General features: G+C 40.2%; 1 protein-coding gene across 1 annotated transcript in view; it reads right to left on the minus strand.

Moving 5' to 3' along the window:
- The window catches only part of megf8 (multiple EGF-like-domains 8), a 48687-nt gene that overhangs the window by 17964 nt on the left and 5177 nt on the right, over positions 1–25546 (minus strand). The window contains exons 4-24 of the mRNA XM_052147763.1: positions 23853–24068; positions 23556–23736; positions 22461–22549; positions 22154–22367; positions 20995–21175; positions 19685–19830; positions 19413–19523; positions 5699–5850; positions 5507–5608; positions 5224–5371; positions 4522–4685; positions 4019–4219; positions 3674–3877; positions 3282–3524; positions 3022–3140; positions 2761–2892; positions 1642–1755; positions 1452–1535; positions 1007–1258; positions 688–872; positions 275–488 (exon numbers count right to left, since the gene is read on the minus strand). Coding sequence (XP_052003723.1) covers positions 275–488; positions 688–872; positions 1007–1258; positions 1452–1535; positions 1642–1755; positions 2761–2892; positions 3022–3140; positions 3282–3524; positions 3674–3877; positions 4019–4219; positions 4522–4685; positions 5224–5371; positions 5507–5608; positions 5699–5850; positions 19413–19523; positions 19685–19830; positions 20995–21175; positions 22154–22367; positions 22461–22549; positions 23556–23736; positions 23853–24068 — 3452 coding nt within the window. The remainder of the gene's footprint in view (positions 1–274; positions 489–687; positions 873–1006; positions 1259–1451; positions 1536–1641; positions 1756–2760; positions 2893–3021; positions 3141–3281; positions 3525–3673; positions 3878–4018; positions 4220–4521; positions 4686–5223; positions 5372–5506; positions 5609–5698; positions 5851–19412; positions 19524–19684; positions 19831–20994; positions 21176–22153; positions 22368–22460; positions 22550–23555; positions 23737–23852; positions 24069–25546) is intronic.

Genomic DNA, 25546 nt, shown 5'->3' on the forward strand with positions numbered 1-25546 from the left:
CATCCTACCAAACTATCAATTTAATGGCAAAGTTTGCCCAAATGAATCTTCTCTATGGAAAACAGTGGCAATAAAAGTGAATGGTGACTGAGGCTGTACACTTTGTATTCCACAGAAGATAATCATGCAGGTTTGAAACAACAAGAGGGTGAGTAAATAATGACAGAACGTTAATTTTTGGCTGAACAATCCCTTTCACTAAAACACTTAAGCCCTCAAGTTTTCAACCACCTCCCTCACAAAATAAAGAAAGCTCATCCGAAGTGTAACTCACCTGGGATCTCCATAGTAACCGGGCAGGCAGGACTCACAATGTGGGCCTTGGGTGTGGTGCGTGCAATAGCACTGGCCTGTCTGGTTATGGCAGTAACCTTGGAGAGGGTCACCATGACCATTACATTGACAGGGAATGCAGCCTTCTCCCCCTGCCAAAGCAGAGCCAAAACTACCCGGCTTGCAGTGCTCACAGTGCGGCCCTGTCGTCCAGTCTGAGGTAAAGAAAGATAGAAAGTGAATGCAGCATATTCAAATCTAGTTTTCAAATAATCAATGCAAGCATGATATATGAGATGAAGAAAAAACTGAATGAAAAAATAATAATAAGATTATAAGAATACTAATATAGTAGATAAAGGGGCTTGATGAATAAATGGTGGTTAAAAGACATCTGAGAGAAGGGTTCTTTACCCTGGCATTGATCACAGATCCCTGGAGCTGTAATACAAGTGCTGTGGAAATTACAACCACAATCCACATCACACTCAACTCCACTCAGCACCAGAGTGGCTGGGTCTGAAGTCCAACCCAAAGAACACTCACACTCGAACCGAGGACTCCCACTGCACCTGCCCTGGCGGCACTCGTTATAACATCTAAGAGAGGGAGAACATCCTTACCGATTACAGGAAATATGGATTTATTTAACACACAAGAGTGATACGTGGCACTTCAAAAGCACACAAATCCACCACTAGAAACAGTGAGCAAAAGAACATGCAAGTCTCACGTCTGGTTGCAATGGTGCACTCCATCTCCCGTGAAGCCCCGCTCACAGTGACACTCGTAGGACGTTGGGGTGTTTACGCAAGTGGCGGAGGGGTGGCAGGTATGCAAGCCCAGGCGACACTCCTCCACATCGGGACAGGATGGGTAAGACCAGACAGCATCCCCGTCCCCCTCCATGCCTTCCAGCAGCTCCAACTCAACCTCCATCTCAAGCTCCATCAGCCGTGGAGGCGACAAAGTTTGAGGCTCAGGGCTGACAGTTAAAAGGGGTGCAAATCAAATTTATATCATAAGACCCATTCACACCATTTTAAAAGAACGGTTCACACAAAAATTAAAGTTGTCAATTTACTTACTCAAGACATAAAAGGTGAGCATTTTTTAGGTGAACCATTCATTTAAAAAGTATATATTTTCTGTGACTTGAATCTGTGCTTTGATCCTACCTGCTTGCTTTCACTTCAGCTACAGCCATACTGCAGTTAATGGCAGAGGGGTCATCCATTCCACCCCAGTCACCTCTCAAACACCTAAGAAAAACCAGAGAAGGGGCAAGAAATAATGCAAGGAGAGACAGTTCAGAAGTTTGTACTTTGGGCATACTGGTGTATTCACTAAAGAATGTTTCTGACCTACCTGCCGATGGTGGGGTTGTTGTAGTCTCCACACCAGCCGCACTGAAATGTCTGCAGACACTCTGAACACGTGGCTAGAACAGAGCAATGCTTACACTGAGGAACTGAGTGAACACTGAAGAGAGAGAGAGAAGAAAACACAAAAAGATTGAGAAGAAAAGATTGCAATGATAGTGTATTCTGTTTCTGTGGTTTAGTCATTTTGTCAAGATCCAATGGTTCCCACTTGACAATTTAGCTTTCCTTCATATGTTAATTTATACTTAATTGGTATACCCTTTTGATTCATATTTAAAATATCTATTATATAATGTATATGAAATTCATAGGCCCTGTCCCAAATGGCACGCACACTTGATGTGAACTTGTGGTTTCATAGCTCTCGATGCACCCTTCGGCGGAGCCTGCCTGCAAGCTCTCCTGCGGTCTACTAACTAACAGTCCCTGCTGCATATCCTGATGACCAAGCACAGCAGACTGGAGATTCATAATGGCGGACAAGGTGATGTCAAGTGCAAATGTAATACTGATTTCAGTAATTGTTTTCTCTAAAGGTCAATGACGGATCTCTTGCAGATTGGATTTTCTTGTGTATATAGTATCATGTATATGTTTCTTGGAATTATTTAATAAAAACAAACATTTAAGAGTGACTTTAAAATGTGCTCCTTTACCCTTTAAATGTCATGATTTCTAATAATAATTTGTAAAAACTAGCACTTGACCCTACACTCATAGAACTTTTCTAATGCAACTGAAACATTGTAATGCAGCTCTTTTCATGTTACTGTCTCCTTAAGATGAACCGCTTATGTTGTATCCTTCCTCATTTTGTTGCTTTGGATGAAAGCGTCTACTAAATTAATAAATATAGATGTATAAGAAAAACATTCTGTATAAAAATGCATCATCTGAGTGGAGTATTGAAGTCTATCCCAAATGCATGCTTTTATATCTCATGGACCCTCATGGCCTTGCTGATTTGCACCCTGTCTGTCTGACCTCACTTACGTCACCAATGTCTGGACTCGGAGGAGGACCGCAAGGGTGTAAGGTGTCGTTTGGGACAGGGCTATAGTGGAAGTCAATAGGTTTTAACCCAGCAGACTAACTAACTTACCTGTCATACCAATCCCTGCACTCTCCATAGGGGAACTTTGTGAGGTAGGCAGCAAAGTAAAAACAGGACTGAGCAGATTCACACCATGCACACTGACTGGAGTTAGACAAACATTCCCCACATGTCATCCTCCTGTTAGAAAGAGAGAATGGTAAATGGAAATCGAACAGAAGTTAAAAGCTTCTTGAGGGTCCTTCAGACATCAGCTTCATCAGACATTACATACACCCATCAAAACGAAATATATCACATCAAACTCACTGGTTGCAAACTTTAGGACAACCTCCTGGTTCCCGGACAGACCCCTCTAATCTCCCACGGCGACTGCACAAATAATCTCCCTTCTTGCTGGAATTGATCTGCCACTCACAGTAGGGATCCTACAAGCATATACACACACAATAGAAATCCAACTGTGGCTTAAAGCAAACTAAACTTGGTAGAAAAATGTCTGACTGCATGCTTCTTAGGATCTAAACAGAACACGCATTCTCTTAGACATGGTGATGTTGATGCAGAACCTGAGTGCAGGCAGCGCAGTCTCTATACTCCTCACACAATGTGCAATGCTGAGGGTTAAGGAGTAGGTGACGCTCTTCACCCTGTGAGTCTATGCAGGGCTGCCGATTAATGTCAGAGCGTAGAAAACACAGGTTCATTGTGGGACACCAACCACAAGACTGATCAGACAGACAGGCTGAACACGAGCTGTACTCTGAACACGAATTGGAGCGAAAGGGTTCGAGGAACAGGAAAGAGATCTCCTAAAGAGTGTCAGAGAGAACAGAAAGTAAAAGAGCTAAATAAATGTGTGAACTGCATCATATGGTAAGGGACAGTTCATCATAATTCACTCACTTTATAGTCTAGAACATTTTACTTTAAGTTGCATTTCTAGATAATATAAACTTACACTGCCACCAGGTAGCGCTGTACGGTTCCAGGTAAGAGCCATCTCACTAGTCTGTCCTGATGCAGAGTTATTTAGATAGCCCTCTGCCTGGATGAAGTACCAGTTTCCTCGTGTAAGGTTCTGGAATAGACGAGAACCACCTGGGCGGGATAGCATACGAATCTCTTTCTCCTCCTGAGCGGACCACCGTCCCAGCACATCTGTCTGCATGGGGAGGGGTTTATAATGAATTTATAATCTAGTTTTAACATATTAGTAAAAAGTTACACTGCTCAAGAGAGTTTTGGACTTGAATCTCTGAACGCATTTATCTAAAGAAGAAACTTGATTTTCTGTGATTTTTACCAGATGAAGAGAATTGGGTCCAGCAGCCATTTGAGCAGTGAAGTGGAGCTTCTGAATTCGGGCCCACATGGCAACAGTCTCGTGTGGTGGTGCTGCTGGAGGGGCACCCCATAATGGATGAATGAATCCTCGAAACTGCAAGGTCACATCCATCTCTGTAGAGGGATTGAGGATGATGGAGGTACTGCGCAGGATTGATACCTACGGAGAAGCGTGCATGAGTGTGAGACAGAGAGACATACAAAATATGAGGTAGGGATGCTTTGAATGATCTGAATGCTAAGAAAAGGAATAAAGGTATATAAAAAATAAATAAAGGGGGTATTAAAACCTGATCATTTTGACTGTTAAAATAAAAAGCACAAGGAAATAGAAGAGGGCATAAACCAATTGAGAGTGTTAAAAAGAATGTGGTGGATCATGTTCATTCTGAAGGTGCGTAGAGAAAAGGGACAGTCTGCAGAGTAGAGGGTCATGAGAGCGCAGGGTTAAACCTGTCGTACCTTGTCAGGCTGTGATTGATTGCGTGGATGCTGGAAGGTGAGCAGGTGCAGTCCCGGGACATAGTTCTCGGTGCGACAGGAGGGGAGGGAGGTGAGGAAACGCGTGCGCTCCCCCCACCAGCCGTACGCCCCAGAGATCTGGTCCACGCGGCATGCACTTCGCTCTGCCAGGGGTCAAAGTGTACAATATTTACTCATGATATGCCAAAGAACTACATATACACTTACATCACTTGACAAAATTACAGTGGCCCCAAAATTATTTGGACAATTAAGCCACACTTAAAAATGTATGAATGTCTTAAAAATATCCAAATAAAATAAGTAGCTATTATTTTTAAGAAAGATGGCACAAACAAACAAACAATCAATAGACAAACATTTCACAAAAACTTTGTTAGGTCTTTAAAATACAAAAAAAAACAAATTATAAGTAATTCAGAAATTCAAAAAACTAAAATATTTTTTGTGTTAAATTAGTTTTAGGGCCACTATATATTGTGGTACAGAGCTTGACACACCATGTTTGATAAAGCTGATCTACAAACCACAGCACTCAGTAACATATTATTTCATAGACTTTGTAAAAGTGTCTAGAAATAAAGATTTACTGAGCAGTGTGTGGTCACATTATCGACATCATTCTAACAGCTACAGTAACTTAGTTGTGTTGCGTGCTTCTGTTCTCTCCTCTCTCTTTACCTGAAACAGGCAAGCAGGACTCATTCTGCACACACCAGCCAAATTCTCCAGAAACTCGAGGCAGAGAGTTTGGCACCCCACTGAACACCAGACACGACTGGCAGTCTGACAAGAAACGAGCCAGACCAAGACATCCGGTGCTGCCACACTGCGTACAATCACAAACACAGCAGCAGTAAGAAATTGTAGAGTAGATCAAATGATGGAGTGAGGCACACAAGTAAAAAAAAAAAAAATGGAGTGAGGAAAAATCAAGAGGTGAGAGAGATCTGGTGTGTGTTACCGGGTTGGTTGGCTGATATTCTCGACAACGACCCTCACACCAACTGCATTCTGGGTTCTTGAGGCACAGGTTTTCGTCTGGAGCTTCAGCACACACTGTATCCTGTAAGACAAACAAACATGCACACAAACATACATTGACATACTGTATCTTTCACTAGAAGTGTAGTCTGCTTTTATCTGAAGTCCTTACCCTGTCTCCTGGGTCACTGCTTACAAACAGCGGAACTTTATAAGCAACCAGGTCGCCACGGGCAACTCCGCTGTAACCCCCAGCGACTAGCAGCACACGGCCATCCATGACAGCAGAAACATGGGAATATCGGCCCCTAACAGATGCACCTCCTGTAGGAGGTAAAAGGATCAGTGTTAGTGAGTATCAGAATAAATTTAATTGAAAAATAATTTAAGAGCTTACCTTACTTTCATTACCACACACTACAATATTTCAGGCCTCTACTGATAAAACAAGTGTTTTACTTAGGGCTACTTTCTGACTTAAGTAGAAGATCCTGAAAAACAGCTGGATCTTTTATTTAAATTACTGATAGAATGCTGTTTGTCACAATTATATAGTTATGTCACATTTTTAATGGGAATGACAACAGCAGTTGTGAGTTTAAACTGTTTTTGGATCATTATGCAAACAAAACATTGATAAAATATATGTCCAAGAACATTCAGTATACAAAGAACTCCAGACAACATGAGTTGTGGAAAATCTGATGTGATCTAGGAGCGTTATACAGCTTTAAACTGTTCATGCAATTTAAAAGATGGTAAGTCTATCCCTCACAGCCTCGTTGCAATTCACATTAAAAATCAAAGATGGCGCTATCTCTCTTATATATATATATATATATATATATACACACACACACACACACACACACACACACACGCTCGGCTACAACATTAAAACCACCTGCCTAATATTGTGTAGATCCCACGTGCCACCAAACCGTTGCCAACCAGCATCTCAGAATAGCATTCTGAGATGATATTCTTCTTCTTACCACAACTGTACAGAGCTGTTATCTGAGATACAGAAGACTTTTTCAGTTCGAACCAGTCTGGCCATTCTCTGTTGACCTCTCTCGTCAATAAAGTATTTCCGTCAGAACTTCCGCTCACTGGATGTTTTTTGGTTTTGGCACAATTCTGAGTAAACGCTAGAGACTTTTGTGCATAAACATCTCAGGAGATCAGCGGTTACAAAAATATTCAAAACAGCACAAATGGCACCAACATACAAACATATATATATATATATATAAATTAGTGTTGTCACGGTACCAACATTTCAGTAGTCGGTACCAATACCAGTGAAATTTCACGGTACTCGATACCATTTTCGGTACCAAAGCAAAACACAAAAACAGGTTACTGAACTACACTAATTTAATAACAAAGTCTACAAAACATTAGCAGAAGAACTAAGAACAAAAATATGCCACTGAGCAACACTTTAATTTAAATATATTATTTTTGAATTATAACAAAACACTTAGATAAGATTTTTGAACACTTATATAATATTTGCTTCAACTTTTGCAACTTTTAATTTAAGTTTTTACCAAGTACTAAAAAACAAATCCTAACTAAACAAGCATACAATATAATGAATAAAAAACTATTTCCAAACTAATGTGCAAAGTGCTCTCTTATTACTAAAGCTGCATATTGAAATTTTTCTTCACGATAAGAAATGCATAGTGACATATATATATAGATATTATGATGAAATAAGTCACGAGAAATCACGTTCTAATCGAGCTGCATAAAGCGGGGTGAGTTCCCCGAGGCAGAGACCCTCTCAGCCGGGTGCAGTTTCAATCTCTCCCCCTTAGATCGGGACATTTGCGCAACTTATAGAAGAGGCACCGACCACACAGAGAAATGACAGTTTCTGAGTTTATAGTTATTACATGAGCTGCTTCTGTATTATTTGAACTTTAATAAAGCAATAACGCTGCATTTGACTGCATTTAAGATGTAACGCCGGGATGTTTCCTTTAAAGAGCTCCGCCTCCGCTTATTCCACAACGGTACATGCTTCTGAATGTACTTCTTTTTTTAATCATTCCCTAATACTTTGGGATCTACATAAAATAAACTGTGAAAGTTTAGAGTGCATCTGGACTGATCTGTGTAATTCTTCCTCCGTCAGGCGTAAACTGCTGCTCTCACGCGTCAACGAACGAACATTTTTCTCGTCAATTTTGAATTTGACAATGTCGATAATGCCGCCCAAATGTTTCAGCCCTTATGCAAATGATAATATGCTTTTAATCTCACCTGCTTTATTTGCTTGAATAAATCCGGGTGTCTGTCTTTCAGGTGCTTTATTAAGTTTGATGTGTTTCCTCCTTTCGTCAGAAAATTGTGAAAGCACCGTTTACAAATAGGTTTTTGCTGATCTATGATGTTTCCCTTTTCATCAGCCTCAAATACAAAGAATTTCCAAACCTGGCTTTTTCCACTTTTCATTTCGACATGATTCAGTTGAGACTCTGCAGCAACAGCAGCTTTGTTTGCCATCATTTTTTGCTTGTTACGAGCGTTCGAAAGTTCCTGCCTCTGCATGGTACCTCCAGAAATTCTGGTATCGTAAATAATTTTTTGTTTGAGTACCGACTTGATACCAGGGTACCGGTATTTTTGACAACATTACTATATACATACATATACTGTATACATACATACATATATACACATACAAAGACAAAGATCCCCCCATTTAGCCTTAACAGACTGTAGGGGCAAGTGCTGTTAGCGAGCACCTATGAAGGCCAGAACGGTACACGAGGGGGTGGGTGGCCAGCACCACGCCCGACCGCCTTTGTCTCCCCAGTGGCGATGTTTTATACACCGCACCAGGTACTCATTTTAGGCTGAGTCGACCTAGGGCAGGCCCGGGAAAGGTTTAGATAATCATCACTGGTGTTGGCCATGAGCGGGAATTGAACTCAGGTCGCCAGGTTCGTAGCACAGCGCGCTAACCGCTACACTACCGCTCCACATATATACAACCTTTTCTTACAAAGAAAAACATCCAGCCCGGCTGAAGTTTGCAAAAACAAACATCAAGTCTCCCAAATGCATGTGGGAAAATGTGTTATGGTCTGATGAAACAAGGTTGAACTTTTTGGCCATAATTCCAAAAGGTATTTTTGGTGCAAAAACAACACTGCACATCACCCAAAGAACACCATACCCACAGTGAACATATATATATATATATATATATATATATACATACACACACACACACACACACACACACACACACACGTAAATTTAACAACAGCTGGACGGAGGAATTTAATTTCATATCCCGAAGCCATATCAACAATACCTTTTACAATGTGTGTCGCACTGATTTTAATATCGGACACGGTATTTTCGCTGCTCATACCAAGGAAAGATAGGAGAGGCTGCTGACTTGTGGCTGGCTCGGAGTTCTGGCTAGCTTTAGCCGCTTTCCCTTTTTTAGCTTCTTTTTTAAAATGGGCATTTTCAGCTGGGTGAGGGTGTTTTAAGTGTCTAAATTAGGTTTGTTGTTCCGAACGTTATTTTGGTGGTTCCCCCGCGGTTTACTTTAGCCTTACAAGCATTACAAATTGCGAACTTTATGTATTCTTCACAGTGATGATCTTCAACGCCAATGACATGTTTACATGCAGCTGTGACGTTATTGCCTGCGCCGCTGGCAACAACACGGACCGGCTTGGAATCGGAAAGACGTGAGGCCGACCGGCTGGTCACCGGTCCGGGCCGAGCATGCGGAAAATCGGCTGATTCCGGTCCCTGGCCGGTCGATCGGTGCATCTCTAAAATAAACTCTACAGATCTTTATTGGAAAGTGTGTAAACAATGTTTTCCATGCTTGTTCAATGAAACAAACAATAAATGAACATGCACCTATGGAACGGTCATTAAGACACTAACAGCTTACAGACAGTAGGCAATTAAGGTCACAGTTATAAAAACTTAGGACACTAAAGAGACCTTTCTACTGACTCTGAAAAACACCAAAAGAAAGATGCCTAGGGTGCCTGCATGAACGTGCCTTGGGCATGCTGCATGGAGGCATGAGGACTGCAGATGTCACCAGGGCAATACACTGCAATGTCCGTACTGTGAGATGCAAGACAATGCTACAGGAGACAATAAGGACAGTTGATCATCCTCTTAGTGGCAGACCACGTGTAACAACACCTGCATAGGATCGGTACATCTGAACATCACACCTGCAGGACAGAGACAGTATGGCCACAACAACTACCTGAGTTACACCAGAAGGCACAATCCCTCCATCAGTGCTCAGACTGTCCGCAACAGGCTGAGAGAGGCTGGACTGAGGGCTTGTAGGCCTGTTGTAAGGCAGGTCCTTACCAGACATCACCGGCAACAACGTCGCCTTTGGGCACAAACTCACCTTCGCTGGACTAGACAGGACTGGCAAAAAAATATCACTGACGGGTTGCAGTTTTGTTTCAACAGGGGTGATGGTTGGACTCACGACTCGAGTTGAAGGAATGAGCGTTACACTGAGACTCGTACTCTGAATCGGAACGATTTGGAGGTGGAGGGTCCGCCATGGTCTGGGGCGGTGTGTCAGAGCATCATTGGACTGAGCTTGTTGTCATTGCTGACAATCTCAACACTGTGCATTACAGGGAAGACATCCTCCTCCCTCATGTGGTATGCAGGCTCATCCTGACATGACCCTCCAGCATGACAATGCCACCAGCCATACTGCTCGTTCTGCAAATAATTTCCTGTAAGACAGGAAAGTCAGTGTTCTGCCATCGCCAGTGAAGGGCCTGAATCACAATCCCATTGAGCACATCTGGGACCTGTTGGATCGGAGGGTGAGGGCTAGGACCATTCCCCCCCAGAAATGTCCGGGAACTTGAAAGTGCCTTGGTGAAAGAGTGGGGTAACATCTCACAGCAAGAACTGGCAAATCGTGTGCACTCAATGAGGAGGAGATGCACTGAAGTACTTATGCAGCTGGTGGTCACACCAGATACTGACATTTACTTATGATATTGACCCCCCCTTTGTTCAGGGACTCATTATTCCAATTCTGTTCATCACGTGTCCATGAAACTTGTTCAGTTTATGTATCAGTTGTAGAATCTTTTTATGTTCATACAAATATTTACACATGTTAAGTTTGCTGAAAATAAAAGCAGTTGAAAGTGAGTGGAGATTTCTTTTTTTGCTGAGATATAGATTATACACACACACACACACACACACACACACACACACACACACACACCAGTTAGTTCCGGTCCTCAAATCTGATTGGACGAGAGACTATCCATGAGCACTGATGGTCTGACACCAGATTGTGAAATACTCAGTCCGGCCCGTCTGGCACCAACAACCATGCCACGCTCAAAATTGCTTAAATCACCTTTCTTTCCCATTCTGACATTCAGTTTGGAGTTCAGGAGATTGTCTTGACCAGGACCACACCCCTAAATGCATTGAAGCAACTGCCATGTGATTGGATGATTAGATAATTGCATTAATGAGAAATTGAACAGGTGTTCCTAATAATCCTTTAGGTGAGTGTATATATTTATATTATTACGGCTGTCGAGTTAACGAGTTAATAACGCGTGATTAATAATACCAAAAATAATGCGTTAAAAAAATTAACGCATTTAATCGCATGCTTGTAGTATTACCTGTATACTCCAGAGGGCAGTAAGTGAAATTTCAGCTGTGTGAGCAACACACAGTTTATACTGTGAAGAAAACAACACAGATATGCGTTACTAAGGGTTCAAATGCGAACTAAGGGATCTCAATATGTGTTTAAAGATTGAGTATTAAACTATATTTAACTTGACACAGTGACCTAAACATTTTATTTTTATGACGCAACACACCCGAGACGCGACACAAGCATGTCTGACGCAGGTCATATGGTAGGATGACCACCTGTCCAGCATTTTGCGGGACAGTCCCGAAATTGGAAGCTTTGTCCCGCAAGTCATAAGCAATGTCCCACATTTCAATTTTGTCTGTATAATTTTTTATCTTTATTATTATTATTATTTCAGCATAATTTTATTTCATCGTCCTTTAATTACAAAATCACTATAAAAAATAGTTAATAAGAAAACACTGAACATGCGCAGCACAGCCTTTTTTTCTTGCCAGAGCGGGAAAACACTGGAAAAAAAAACAACAGAAAAATGGGTCTATCCGGAGCTCCCGTGAAGAAAAAGTGTCTTTGTTCGTATAATAAAGAATTGGAGAAAATATATACATGGTTAAAACCAGTTACAGGTGACCCTAAAAAAGGAGAGTGCAGGGTATGCCACTGAAGTTTCACGTACAGCTCTGCTGAAGCATTTCAGTGCCCCAAACATGACACTGAATTGCCAACAAGGTTAAGGAGGTGTTCTTTAAACTGTTACACTGTTTTTACCAAGTCAATCTTTATTTAAGAAACATGCTCCCTGATATAGATCCACTTTGCTCCTTCTGTAATGCTGTAGATAAATCTGCCCCTCATCTTTTTTGGGAATGTGCCCACGCAGTATTATTTTGGAGAATTTCTTTTAATATATTATTTAAATACTCTTTGTACCTCCAACATCTCCAAAGCATTGAAAACCATTGCACTATGTAATGAATATTATAATGTCTTGGCATTATTGTAAAATATATCTGTAGTATTGTGTACTATGTTTACCCCTGGCTTGTTTCCAAACAAAAAAATATATATCTGACGCAGTAGTTCATTGACGGGCTCTTAAAAAAGCCCTCATAATAAATCTCCAACTGATTGACAAATTCACTTGTGAAATGGATTGCTGTGAACTGTATGCCAATGACTGACTTATGATCAATAATATGGTAGTAAACAATACATTCTATTCTAAAGCCGCTTTTATATTGTCTTATCAATTATTAACTCTTCTGCTACAAGAATGTAAGGCATTTTAATTATCTGAATATTTTTTTTATTTAATGATGAAATAATTATACATAGTTATCTTAGTTATCTTTAAATATAAAAATATATATATATATATATATATATAAAATGGAAGCTTTGTCCACAAGTCATAAGCAGTGTCCCATATATAAAATATATATATATATATATATATATATATATATATATATATATATATATATATATATAAAATAAATAAATAAAAATAAATAAAAATATATATATAAATATATTATATATATACACTCACCTAAAGGATTATTAGGAACACCTGTTCAATTTCTCATTAATGCAATTATCTAATCAACCAATCACATGGCAGTTGCTTCAATGCATTTAGGGGTGTGGTCCTGGTCAAGACAATCTCCTGAACTCCAAACTGAATGTCAGAATGGGAAAGAAAGGTGATTTAAGCAATTTTGAGCGTGGCATGGTTGTTGGTGCCAGGCGGGCGGTCTGAGTATTTCACAATCTGCTCAGTTACTGGGATTTTCACGCTACAACCATTTCTAGGGTTTACAAAGAATGGTGTGAAAAGGGAAAAACATCCAGTATCGCGGCAGTCCTGTGGTGAAAATGCCTTGTTGATGCTAGAGGTCAGAGGAGAATGGGCCGACTGATTCAAGCTGATAGAAGAGCAACTTTGCCTGAAATAACCACTCGTTACAACCGAGGTATGCAGCAAAGCATTTGTGAAGCCACAACACGCACAACCTTGAGGCGGATGGGCTACAACAGCAGAAGACCCCACGGGTACCACTCATCTCCACTACAAATAGGAAAAAGAGGCTACAATTTGCAAGAGCTCACCAAATTGGACAGTTGAAGACTGGAAAAATGTTGCCTGGTCTGATGAGTCTCGATTTCTGTTGAGACATTCAGATGGTAGAGTCAGAATTTGGCGTAAACAGAATGAGAACATGGATCCATCATGCCTTGTTACCACTGTGCAGGCTGGTGGTGGTGGTGTAATGGTGTGGGGGATGTTTTCTTGGCACACTTTAGGCCCCTTAGTGCCAATTGGGCATCGTTTAAATGCCACGGCCTACCTGAGCATTGTTTCTGACCATGTCCATCCCTTTATGGCCACCATGTACCCATCCTCTGATGGCTACTTCCAGCAGGATAATGCACCATGTCACAAAGCTCGAATCATTTCAAATTGGTTTCTTGAACATGACAATGAGTTCACTGTACTAAAATGGCCCCCACAGTCACCAGATCTCAACCCAATAGAGCATCTTTGGGATGTGGTGGAGCAGGAGCTTCGTGCCCTGGATGTGCATCCCACAAATCTCCATCAACTGCAAGATGCTATCCTATCAATATGGGCCAACATTTCTAAAGAATGCTTTCAGCACCTTGTTGAATCAATGCCACGTAGAATTAAGGCAGTTCTGAAGGCGAAAGGGGGTCAAACACAGTATTAGTATGGTGTTCCTAATAATCCTTTAGGTGAGTGTATATATATACAGTGAGGAAAATAAGTATTTGAACACCCTGCTATTTTGCAAGTTCTCCCACTTAGAAATCATGGAGGGGTCTGAAATTGTCATCGTAGGTGCATGTCCACTGTGAGAGACATAATCTAAAAAAACAAATCCAGAAATCACAATGTATGATTTTTTAACTATTTATTTGTATGATACAGCTGCAAATAAGTATTTGAACACCTGAGAAAATCAATGTTAATATTTGGTACAGTAGCCTTTGTTTGCAATTACAGAGGTCAAAGCGTTTCCTGTAGTTTTTCACCAGGTTTGCACACACTGCAGGAGGGATTTTGGCCCACTCCTCCACACAGATCTTCTCTAGATCAGTCAGGTTTCTGGGCTGTGGCTGAGAAACAGGAGTTTGAGCTCCCTCAAAGATTCTCTATTGGGTTTAGGTCTGGAGACTGGCTAGGCCACGCCAGAACCTTGATATGCTTCTTACAGAGCCACTCCTTGGTTATCCTGGCTGTGTGCTTGGTCATTGTCATGTTGGAAGACCCAGCCTCGACCCATCTTCAATGCTCTAACTGAGGGAAGGAGGTTGTTCCCCAAAATCTCGCAATACATGGCCCGGTCATCCTCTCCTTAATACAGTGCAGTAAGCCCTGTCCCATGTGCAGAAAAACACCCCCAAAGCATGATGCTACCACCCCCATGCTTCACAGTAGGGATGGTGTTCTTGGGATGGTACTCATCATTCTTCTTCCTCCAAACACGGTTAGTGGAATTATGACCAAAAAGTTCTATTTTGGTCTCATCTGACCACATGACTTTCTCCCATGACTCCTCTGGATCATCCAAATGGTCATTGGCAAACTTAAGGCGGGCCTTGACATGTGCTGGTTTAAGCAGGGGAACCTTCCGTGCCATGCATGATTTCAAACCATGACGTCTTAGTGTATTACCAACAGTGACCCTGGAAACGGTGGTCCCAGCTCTTTTCAGGTCATTGACCAGCTCCTCCCGTGTAGTTCTGGGCTGATTTCTGACCTTTCTTAGGATCATTGAGACCCCACGAGGTGAGATTTATGTATCAGTTGTAGAATCTTTTTATGTTCATACAAATATTTACACATGTTAAGTTTGCTGAAAATAAAAGCAGTTGAAAGTGAGTGGAGATTTCTTTTTTTGCTGAGATATAGATTATACACACACACACACACACACACACACACACACACACACACACCAGTTAGTTCCGGTCCTCAAATCTGATTGGACGAGAGACTATCCATGAGCACTGATGGTCTGACACCAGATTGTGAAATACTCAGTCCGGCCCGTCTGGCACCAACAACCATGCCACGCTCAAAATTGCTTAAATCACCTTTCTTTCCCATTCTGACATTCAGTTTGGAGTTCAGGAGATTGTCTTGACCAGGACCACACCCCTAAATGCATTGAAGCAACTGCCATGTGATTGGATGATTAGATAATTGCATTAATGAGAAATTGAACAGGTGTTCCTAATAATCCTTTAGGTGAGTGTATATATTTATATTATACGGCTGTCGAAGTTAACGAGTTAATAGCAGCGTGATTAATAATACCAAAAATAATGCGTTAAAAAATTAACGCATTTAATCGCATGCTTGTAGTATTACCTGTATACTCCAGAGGGCAGTAAGTGAAATTTCAGCTGTGTGAGCAACACACAGTTTATACTAGTGAAGAAAACAACACAGATATGCGTTACTAAGGGTTCAAATGCTGAACTAAGGGATCTCAATATGTGTTTAAAGATTGAGTATTAAACTATATTTAACTTGACACAGTGACCTAAACATTTTATTTTTATGGCCTTAACACACCCGAGACGCTGACACAAGCATGTCTGGCCTTAGGTCATATGGTAGGATGACCACCTGTCCAGCATTTTGCGGGACAGTCCCGAAATTGGAAGCTTTGTCCCATGAAGTCATAAGCAATGTCCCACATTTCAATTTTGTCTGTATAATTTTTTATCTTTATTATATATTATTTCAGCATAATTTTATTTCATAGTCCTTTAATTACAAAATCACTATAAAAAATAGTTAATAAGAAAACACTGAACATGCGCAGCACAGCCTTTTTTTCTTGCCAGAGCGGGAAAACACTGGAAAAAATGGTACTCATCATTCTTCTTCCTCCAAACACGGTTAGTGGAATTATGACCAAAAAGTTCTATTTTGGTCTCATCTGACCACATGACTTTCTCCCATGACTCCTCTGGATCATCCAAATGGTCATTAGCAAACTTAAGACGGGCCTTGACATGTGCTGGTTTAAGCAGGGGAACCTTCCGTGCCATGCATGATTTCAAACCATGGCGTCTTAGTGTATTACCAACAGTAACCCTGGAAGCGGTGGTCCCAGCTCTTTTCAGGTCATTGACCAGCTCCTCCCGTGTAGTTCTGGGCTGATTTCTCACCTTTCTTAGGATCATTGAGACCCCACGAGGTGAGATCTTGCATGGAGCCCCAGTCCGAGGGAGATTGACAGTCATGTTTAGCTTCTTCCATTTTCTAATGATTGCTCCAACAGTGGACCTTTTTTCACCAAGCTGCTTGGCAATTTCCCGTAGCCCTTTCCAGCCTTGTGGAGGTGTACAATTTTGTCTCTAGTGTCTTTGGACAGCTCTTTGGTCTTGGCCATGTTAGTAGTTGGATTCTTACTGATTGTATGGGGTGGACAGGTGTCTTTATGCAGCTAACGACCTCAAACAGGTGCATCTAATTTAGGATAATAAATGGAGTGGAGGTGGACATTTTAAAGGCAGACTAACAGGTCTTTGAGGGTCAGAATTCTAGCTGATAGACAGGTGTTCAAATACTTATTTGCAGCTGTATCATACAAATAAATAGTTAAAAATCATACATTGTGATTTCTGGATTTTTTTTTTAGATTATGTCTCTCACAGTGGACATGCACCTCACGATGACAATTTCAGACCCCTCCATGATTTCCAAGTGGGAGAACTTGCAAAATAGCAGGGTGTTCAAATACTTATTTTCCTCACTGTATATATATACAGTGAGGAAAATAAGTATTTGAACACCCTGCTATTTTGCAAGTTCTCCCACTTAGAAATCATGGAGGGGTCTGAAATTGTCATCGTAGGTGCATGTCCACTGTGAGAGACATAATCTAAAAAAATCCAGAAATCACAATGTATGATTTTTAACTATTTATTTGTATGATACAGCTGCAAATAAGTATTTGAACACCTGAGAAAATCAATGTTAATATTTGGTACAGTAGCCTTTGTTTGCAATTACAGAGGTCAAACGTTCCTGTAGTTTTCACCAGGTTTGCACACACTGCAGGAGGGATTTTGGCCCACTCCTCCACACAGATCTTCTCTAGATCAGTCAGGTTTCTGGGCTGTCGCTGAGAAACACAGAGTTTGAGCTCCCTCCAAAGATTCTCTATTGGGTTTAGGTCTGGAGACTGGCTAGGCCACGCCAGAACCTTGATATGCTTCTTACAGAGCCACTCCTTGGTTATCCTGGCTGTGTGCTTCGGTCATTGTCATGTTGGAAGACCCAGCCTCGACCCATCTTCAATGCTCTAACTGAGGGAAGGAGGTTGTTCCCCAAAATCTCGCAATACATGGCCCAGTCATCCTCTCCTTAATACAGTGCAGTCAGCCCTGTCCCATGTGCAGAAAAACACCCCCAAAGCATGATGCTACCACCCCCATGCTTCACAGTAGGGATGGTGTTCTTGGGATGGTACTCATCATTCTTCTTCCTCCAAACACGGTTAGTGGAATTATGACCAAAAAGTTCTATTTTGGTCTCATCTGACCACATGACTTTCTCCCATGACTCCTCTGGATCATCCAAATGGTCATTGGCAAACTTAAGACGGGCCTTGACATGTGCTGGTTTAAGCAGGGGAACCTTCCGTGCCATGCATGATTTCAAACCATGGCGTCTTAGTGTATTACCAACAGTAACCTTGGAAGCGGTGGTCCCAGCTCTTTTCAGGTCATTGACCAGCTCCTCCCGTGTAGTTCTGGGCTGATTTCTCACCTTTCTTAGGATCATTGAGACCCCACGAGGTGAGATCTTGCATGGAGCCCCAGTCCGAGGGAGATTGACAGTCATGTTTAGCTTCTTCCATTTTCTAATGATTGCTCCAACAGTGGACCTTTTTTCACCAAGCTGCTTGGCAATTTCCCGTAGCCCTTTCCAGCCTTGTGGAGGTGTACAATTTTGTCTCTAGTGTCTTTGGACAGCTCTTTGGTCTTGGCCATGTTAGTAGTTGGATTCTTACTGATTGTATGGGGTGGACAGGTGTCTTTATGCAGCTAACGACCTCAAACAGGTGCATCTAATTTAGGATAATAAATGGAGTGGAGGTGGACATTTTAAAGGCAGACTAACAGGTCTTTGAGGGTCAGAATTCTAGCTGATAGACAGGTGTTCAAATACTTATTTGCAGCTGTATCATACAAATAAATAGTTAAAAAATCATACATTGTGATTTCTGGATTTTTTTATAGATTATGTCTCTCACAGTGGACATGCACCTACGATGACAATTTCAGACCCCTCCATGATTTCCAAGTGGGAGAACTTGCAAAATAGCAGGGTGTTCAAATACTTATTTTCCTCACTGTATATATATATATATATATATTTTTTTTTTTTAATATATATATAAAGATCACTATGTATAATTAATTCATCATTATGTACTGAATTATTGTTATATGAGGTGCTTCCTCTGCAAATATTTGTATAGGCGATTAATTAATCGGGACACCATGTAATTAATTTGATTAAAAAATGTTATCGATTGACAGCCCTAACATATATATATATAATTTTTTAAACTATTTTCAACTATCTGCTTTGATTACTGACAATTACCGATAGACCCAAAAAGCAACTATTGGCACAGATTAAACAGAAAAACCAAGATATCAGTCTACCTCTAATCACATCATTACACCACCTCTGAGAAAAATGCCTTTCAAACCATAAAACAATGTCAAAACTCCTCGAAGGTACTCCGAGGACTGATTTTAGCTTGGTTTCCATGTACCAAACCGAAGTCAGCGACTAAGTTATGAAATAACAAAAATTTAAAAAATGCATGCCCTTTTATCTGAGGCCAGTATGACTTCTAATGAATCCATTTGTTTAAAAGCTGCAGGCAAGCAAATCTGCATTAGACACAAGGGAGGTTTCAAATAAACTGACCTCAAAAGAGTACAGGTCAAAAATTAGCCCCAAGCCAGCATGAGACTTAAAAGACTCTGCTGTTAGTTCTTGCAACATATCCTCAGAGAGGCATGCATGTGCATGGGCAATCAGTTGCAGGTCTCATTAAACTTCATCTACTTTCCCTATCTCTCTCGACCAATGTACCCAAGCCCTCTCTGCATCAAACAGACTCTCTCTCTTTCTGTTCATTAGATATACACTTACGTTGACTGAGGTTTTCTCCAACAGACACCCACTGATGGCAACCCAGATGATAGAAAAAGATCTCTTCTTCGTAGCATTTCTCTTCCATGTAATGGATATGCACATTCCCTCCTATGAGACAAATAGACTTTCACTAATATCTTAATCTCTCCACTTGCAATAACAATGAACCATTAATCAATAACCATATGAACAATAATTTAAAAATACATTATTCTTATTCACACTCAATAAAACCACAAACACACTAAGGTTGAGTAAATGGCACTTACCGTACACCACCATGTAGTTGCCAATGACGGTGGCAGTGTGGAATGCTCTCTCCCTCGGGCCACTGGCAGGAAAACGGGAGCGGAAGGACGTCCAGAATCGTTTTTCCACATGAAATGCATCAGTTGAGTTCACACGCACACTGAACCTGGTGGAGACAGAAGTAGAAGGTAACTTACAGAATTAGATGTACTCTTAAAGGGATAGTTATCAAATATGAAAATTCTCTCATTATTTTATCACCCTCATGCAATCCCAGAAGTGTTTGAGTTTCTTTCTTCTGCAGAACACAAATTAAGATTTTTAGAAGAATATCTCAGTTCTGATGGTCCAAACAATGCAAGTGAATTGTAATCAGAAGTGTTAAATCCATATCTTCTGAAGCATGGGTAAGAAACAAACAGATCAATATTAAGTAATTTTTTACTATCAATCACAGCCTTTGACCAGCTCCAACCAGTAGGTGGCTGAATGTTAAAGTGAATGTGCAGATTTACAGTTAAAAAGGACTGACATTTTGATCTGTTTCTCACCCAAACCTATCATATTGCTTCAGAAGATATGGATTTAACAACTGGAGTCAAATGGACTACATTTATAATGCCTTTATGTCCCTTTTGGACCTTCAAAGTTCTGGTCAGCATTCACTTGCATTGTGAGGACCAAAAGAGCTGAAAATTATTTTATAAATCTTTGTTTTGTGTTCTGTAGAACAAAGAAAGTCATACACATCTGGAATGGCATGACAGTGAGTAAGTAATGAGAGGATTTTCATTTTACAATTAACTATCCCTTTAAAACAAAAGCACACATACACACATATCCTGGATCCAACTAACAGAGTCAGATTCCAAAAAGTAGTTCAGCTTACATCAGTTTATGTTCATTCCTGTGATTTTTAATTTTTTTTAATTTGAGAACAAGATTTAAAAGGCAAAAAATGTATTCACCCTCATGTTGTTCCAAGCATTTATGGAACACAAAAGATATGTTAGGCAGAATGTTAGGGACTGACAGTCTCAGTCACAATTCATGCCATTTGCTATAGTTTCCACAGAATCATACAGGCTTGGAACAACATGTGTGAGTAAATGATGGCAGAATTGTCATAATTTTGCATGAACTACGCCATCAATTAAGAGCTCCTGTCAACCAATTTTATGAACTACACAGCAACAAATTTTTAACAAAAGACTGTTACGTGTTTTCATTAAGATAATTTTAGGGCAGTGTTTTTCAAAAGCATTCTCTATGTTTAAGCTTAAATTACATGCTCAAAAGTGTAAGTTACAGTGGTATGTGGTACTGTTACCTAGCAGTGGTAGGTCTGTGTCCCCCATACACCAGCAACATTTTGGAAGAGGCATGGTAGACCATGCTGTGTCCTGCAGTGGCAGGTGGTTTTCCACCTGTAGGTTGAACTGTCTCCCAAACTCTTTCTTTGAACCGAAACCGGTACAAAGATGAGGAGAACATGTCTTCCTCTGTTCGCCCTGAAAGAACAGAAAAATAGAGTGAGATAGGAAGAGACAAGAAATGACAGCCTATGGGAGTAATTTGTGTTTTAAGCGGTATTTTATCATAATAATCCCCAAAATTTAAAAAAACGTTGTTGCCGGGTCATTTGTAATAGTGACACGAGTTACCCAGAGAGGATACCTAAAGTGTTTTTCTTTCTTTAAAAAAAAATGAAGAGCATGTTATGGATTAAAGTGTGTTAGCCCTCATTCCCAAATAAACATAAAACATCTGCAACGACATTTACATTTGCTCCAATGTGAATTAAAGCTAATTACTGACCGTTAATTAATTTCTGTATTGATTCAAGTCATAGTATAAGCTCTGGCATAGTTTTCTCACTTCCTTTGACTCACAGACAGTCTTATAAAATAGACAAGTGCAGACAAAATTGGATGTAGTCACTTACAGTAAATAAACAGTTCACGGCATTCAAATGAGTGTTATGAGATGTTATAAACAGCGCTGTTCACTTACGCTAATGTTATTAGATGTGTAATCGCTATTAAATGAAGTTTTTATCTTTTCAAGTGACTTATGATCGTTTGCCTTGATTCTGATTTACAGTCTCCATAGTTTTTAATCAAATTACTGTGCAATTTATAAATTTATTTTACAAAAACTATAGATAAATATGCATTACAATGTCACTCTTCATACAAACCCACGTAAAAATATTATTCATTCCGTTTATGAGAATATTTTGCGCAAAACCACGCCATTCACAGCAATCTCCCATTCATTCCTATGGGGATTTCTAAAGAGCTTGTCAGAGCGAGCAACCAAAACCAAAGGGGGTGGAGCTTAGCAAAGGGTCAATTCGCATTACATGAGGTCTGTGTGTAGAAAGGGGCTGATCCTAAATTAATGAATTTTTTTAATGACAACAATGCTCCTTAATAGCATTATTATCCATAATCCTTTATAAAAATGTGTATAGAATGTTTACTCACCCCCCAAAACATATAAATAGTTGTCTACAACAGCAGCTGCGTGATTTGCCAGCCTAGGTGCCCCTGGAGCGTTTAACTGGCCTAGCTGCTGCCACTCATCTTGCTGTGGACTGTACAGCCAGACATCACTAGCCAATGAATGGTTGGCAAGCTCACCACCATATATGACCATGTTGCCTTGCCACTCTACAGCTATATGGGAATGTCGAGCATCCTGATAAACACAGAAAATTATTAATGAGATCAATAAAACCAAAGTGAGTATCTAGAACTACACAAGACACATAACTTAAGAGAAGGCTCTTACTGGACCATTCAAATGTGACATCTGTTCCCAGTAATTTGTTGAAAAATTGTATATAACCAGGTCTCCCAGTGCACTATTCAGATCAAACCCTGAAATAAAGAAAATCTTGAAATAAATAACTGCTCCACAACTGTACTCTAAAGCAGTGGTTCTCAACATTTTTGACTCCAAGGTCCCCCACTGTCCAAGGCAATATTTGAAGGCCCCCCTCGCTCGAAACTAGAAGTGTCTGATTAAAATAATTAATCATGGATAATTTTAGATTCTAGAAGTTTCAGAAAGAGTCTGTTTGGAGGCATACATCTTAAAGTATTTTTAGCATTTCAATAAGTTGTATTATTTTAATATCTCTTCATTTAAATTATATTCAAGTCATCTTGAGGCCCCCTTGGAGCGTGCTGAGGCCCCCTAGTGGGTAAAGCCCCCCTGTTTTAGAACCACTGCTCTAAAGTATTCATAAACACTGTAAAAAAGCATTTTTTTATATTATATTTCAGCAAAATTATATCAGTAAATTGAGTGTTTGATGAACTTACAGCATAACTCAAGTTGTTCAAAAGACACACACAAAAATCAACTCTCACATTCAAAATGCAACAATGGTGACAACTAACAAACATACTTTTATGTAAAAAAAAGTAAAAGCTGAACATTAAAATACAAGTAACTTACACTGCAACAAAAACAATGTCAAAATAAACCAGAAATAGTAAAAAGTAATTACTTAATGACGCAGTGCAAGCTGAGAACTTAGCTGTTAATTTCAATAACAGTAGATAGTATGTAATTTGACAGCTATATGCTTCTAAATTATAGTTGTATAAGGTAACTGTAAAAACAGTATCTAGCTGTTAATTTCAGCAACAGCAAGACACCGTTAATTTTACAGTAACTTCCTGGCAACCCTGCTGCCAGTTCTTTACTGTTTCTTGACGGGAAAATCTTTAACAGTGAACATTTGTATATGTGTGCAACCAACATCCCAGGTCATGAGAGGTGCAGTGAAAGGTAATTTGCCAGCTTGGCAGAACACCATCAAATATATAGCTTTATGTGTACCCCATAACTGAAGAACTCTTTCTCCCTCTGTCTTACCTCCAAACATGTACAAGGCTCCAGTTGAAGAGAGGTAGACCCCAGCAGAGGCAGTGCGAGGGGCTGCTTTACCAGCACCTGGGCTCACCTCCCACCACTGTCCCGCCCCACTGTTGTCACGGAGAGCCAGTTGACAGTTCTGCCCCACAAACCCAGGGCTGCAGATGCAATGCTCACCCCTCTGTGATTGGGAAAGATGAAAAGTTCAACAAACTGAAATTTTACTTGCACTAGACTCAAATGGAATATATTCCCGATTATATTCAGCTCTGATTCCAATGGTCCCTTTTCTCTTACCTTATCACAACGACCTTTGGCATTTTGGGTGCAGACCTGAGAGCAGAGAGGGGTATTGCAGTCCACTCCTCCCCAGCCCTGATGGCACTGACAGCTGACAGTAGCTATGTCACATCGCCCATGACCTCCACAGTCCCCAGGACAAACTGAAAATGTGTAGGTGGCGTTGAAGCCAAGCAGATTGTAGTTGGCATCACTGAAGAGGTGGAGCAGCATCTTTTAAAATACATGAGAGATAAGAAATTATCATGACTGTGGACAATGAAAAAAGAAAAGAAAGACAGCAAGTAAGAATCCAGCCTTCTAGCTCTGGCATAGTTTCCTCACTTCCTGTGACTCACAGACAGACTTATAAAATAGACATGTGCAGACAGAAATGGATGTAGTTATTTACATTTTATGTATATAACTACTACCATCCTATCTTTACAATCTCAAAACTTGAGCCACATTAAAGAGTTAGTTCACCCAAAAATGAAAATTCTCTCATCATTTACTCACCCTAATGCATTCCAGATGTGTATGACTTTCTTTCATCTCCTGAACACAAATTTTTTTTAGAAGAATATCTCTGCTCTGTAGATCCATACAATGCAAGTGAATGCGTGCCAACATTTTGAAGCTCCAAAATCCACATAAGGGCAACATAAAAGTACTCCAGACAACTCTTGTGGTTAAAGCCATATCTTCTGAGGCGATATAATAAGTGTGTGTGAGAAACTCATCAATATTTAAGTCCTTTTTCCTTCACTTTCTCCTCTTGTTTTTGGTGATTCACATTCTTTGAGCATATTGCCCCCTACTGGGCAGAGAGGAGAATTAAAATATTGATCTGTTTCTCACTCACACATATATCATGTCATGTCTGAACACATGGATTTAACCACTTCAGTCATATGGATAAATTTTATGCTCCCTTTACCTGGATTTTGGAGCTTCAATATGTTGGCACCCATTCACTTGCATTGTAAGGACCTACAGAGCTGAGATATTTCTCTAAAAATCTTGTCATTTTCATACACATCTGGGATTAGTGTTGTCAAAAATACAGGTACTCCGGTACCAAGTCGGTACTCAAACAAAAAATTATTTACGATACCAGAATTTCTGGAGGTACCGGGCTACCGAGTACCCATGCAGAGTCGGGAACTTTGGAACGCTGACAAGCAAAAGATGACGACAAGCAAAGTAGCTGCTGCTGCGGAGTCTCAACTGAATCTTGTCGAAAAGAAAAGTGGAAAAAGACAGGTTTGGAAATTCATAGGTTAGGGAAGCATCATAGATCAGCAAAAACCTATTTGTAAACACTGCTTTCGCAACTTTCTGACGAAAGGAGGAAACACATCAAACTTAATAAATCACATGAAATACAGACACCCGGATTTATTCAAGCAACTAAAGCAGGTGAGTTTAACACTAGAACTACCGGAATTCTAGAACTACTAGAATGGCCATAGCGGTCATTCTGACCGTTCATACTAGACTGTACCAAATGACAATTTTTTTCACGTCATATTTACATTCGAAACTTCTATTGAGGTTTTAGAATGAAGCATCTAATGTCTGTCGTCATATTTTATGATGTTATCACCCTAAAAAAATTAAAATCCTCAAACAAAATCCTCAATTTGAATAAAATTGTATAATACGGATTAAATGGAGCACCAAGCGAACGCAGAAAGGCCTACATTATA

The sequence above is a fragment of the Xyrauchen texanus genome, chromosome 17 (assembly GCF_025860055.1).
Source record: "Xyrauchen texanus isolate HMW12.3.18 chromosome 17, RBS_HiC_50CHRs, whole genome shotgun sequence".
In the NCBI taxonomy this organism is placed as follows: domain Eukaryota; kingdom Metazoa; phylum Chordata; class Actinopteri; order Cypriniformes; family Catostomidae; genus Xyrauchen; species Xyrauchen texanus.